Source organism: Austrofundulus limnaeus, unplaced genomic scaffold, assembly GCF_001266775.1.
Source record: "Austrofundulus limnaeus strain Quisiro unplaced genomic scaffold, Austrofundulus_limnaeus-1.0 Scaffold29, whole genome shotgun sequence".
NCBI classification, from domain to species: domain Eukaryota; kingdom Metazoa; phylum Chordata; class Actinopteri; order Cyprinodontiformes; family Rivulidae; genus Austrofundulus; species Austrofundulus limnaeus.
Window position 1 is genome coordinate 122322 of NW_013952431.1, and position 1659 is coordinate 123980.

General features: G+C 41.6%; 1 protein-coding gene across 1 annotated transcript in view; it reads right to left on the minus strand.

Annotated features, from left to right (window-relative positions):
• Positions 1–270: 270 nt before the first annotated feature.
• LOC106515401 (potassium channel subfamily K member 13) overlaps positions 271–1659 on the minus strand; it is a 4962-nt gene continuing 3573 nt past the window's right edge. Inside the window, exon 2 of the mRNA XM_014005197.1 lies at positions 271–1052. Within this exon, the coding sequence (XP_013860651.1) occupies positions 367–1052 (686 nt within the window). The 3' untranslated portion in view covers positions 271–366. The remainder of the gene's footprint in view (positions 1053–1659) is intronic.

Sequence of the window (1659 nt, forward strand, 5' to 3'; positions counted from 1 at the left end):
GATGCATTTTGTATCTGTTTGTGACGCAGAAGAGCAACACCTTTTAGCTTGTATTTTACACATGAATAAAAAGAAACGACAACATCGGTTTGAGTTTTAGCCATCTTTAGATTGTTTCTGTTTCCTTCTTTAGAGAATTATTATTATTATTTTTTTACATTTCTCTATAAATGATGGCTGTTGAAGGGAACTCATATAAAAGACATCTTGGAGCTGTCTTGTGAACATGTGAAATTTACAATAACTGGAGAAACAACTTGCAGTGTTTGACTTTGATGGTAACTTCAGAAATGTCTTACTTCAACCAATTAGGCAGTGGTTTCAGTGGTTAAATAATTGTCTTGTTCTTGTTTTGCAGACAGTACTTCAGCAGCAGTCTGGTGGGTTTTGGTTTGAAGTAGCAGCTGTTCCCAGCATCTGTTCCTTCAAAAAGTCCATTTCCCAGAAACGTATTTGTGGTTCAGAATCAGAAAGACAGGGTTCAAATAAAGTTCTGGTTTGGATCCTCTTGAGTGCGATACAATTCACAGCGCTCAGGGTCCAGTTAAGCCCCTTCTTGATGATCACGGAGATGGCGTTAAACAGAGAGTACGTGCAGCAGACTCCCAGCAGCATCAGGAGACAGTTGGACATCTGATAGACCTGGATGTCCTCGTGGTGCTTCTTCTGACTGCTCACAAAGTCCCCAAAACCCACTGTGCTGAACGCTACAAAGCAGAAATAGAGCGACTCCAGGTAAGTCCACCCCTCCATGGCAGAGTACAGGGATGCAGCGCCGCACGCAACCACCACAACCACCAGAAGAAGAAGGAGTGTGATTTGGTAAACGGATGGTCTCCAGTCATCACTTGTGTTGTCTTCGCTGGTTCCATCTTCTAGGTCAGTTTGTCCACCGCTTCTTGTGTGGCACCAGAACATAAAGAGGCTGATGGCTGTTAGGAGCCTCTCCAGGAAGAGATTGATGAAGAGCATTGAAGCCGAGCAGCCCAACAACCCGTAGAACACAAGCAGAGCCCTCCCTGCTCRGGTGGACGGTGCCGTTACTCCGAAACCTGCGAGAAACACACCAGGCTCATCAAATACAGTCACCGAAACATCTTACATCTGCACAAATATATTTAAAGGCTCAACAGAATACTTTCTGAATAGTAAAACTGCTCATGTTTGCATCTGCTTTGCATTAATGTGGAAAAGTACAATTTAATATTTTCACAGGTTACCTTATTCTGCTGTATTTCCCAAAACAATTCGTTATGTAACCTGCCAGCTGAGATAACAGCTCCACTCATTTCCTGTGAAGCAAGTCTTCTGAATCAAAACGTTTCAACTCTTTCTGGATGGTGATTTAATCCCTTCTGTTTCAGTTATTCTGATATGTTRATCACCCACACAGGCAAAACAACAGGATAAATCATTTTGAGTAAGTCCTTATCAGGATGGTTTACACAGCACACTAGATAAGATAAGGAGTTAAACTTCACGTGGCGGTAGCTGTGAGTCATTCTCAACACAAACTGTGATACAAAAAAAATGTCAGAAGACGTGGGATTAAAACTCTGTCATGAAAAGTGGTGGGTGTAACGTATTCCTCCAAGGAATGGCCGGTTCGGAGGTTTTCACATTTATTTATTTATTTGTTTATTTATTTATTTATTTATT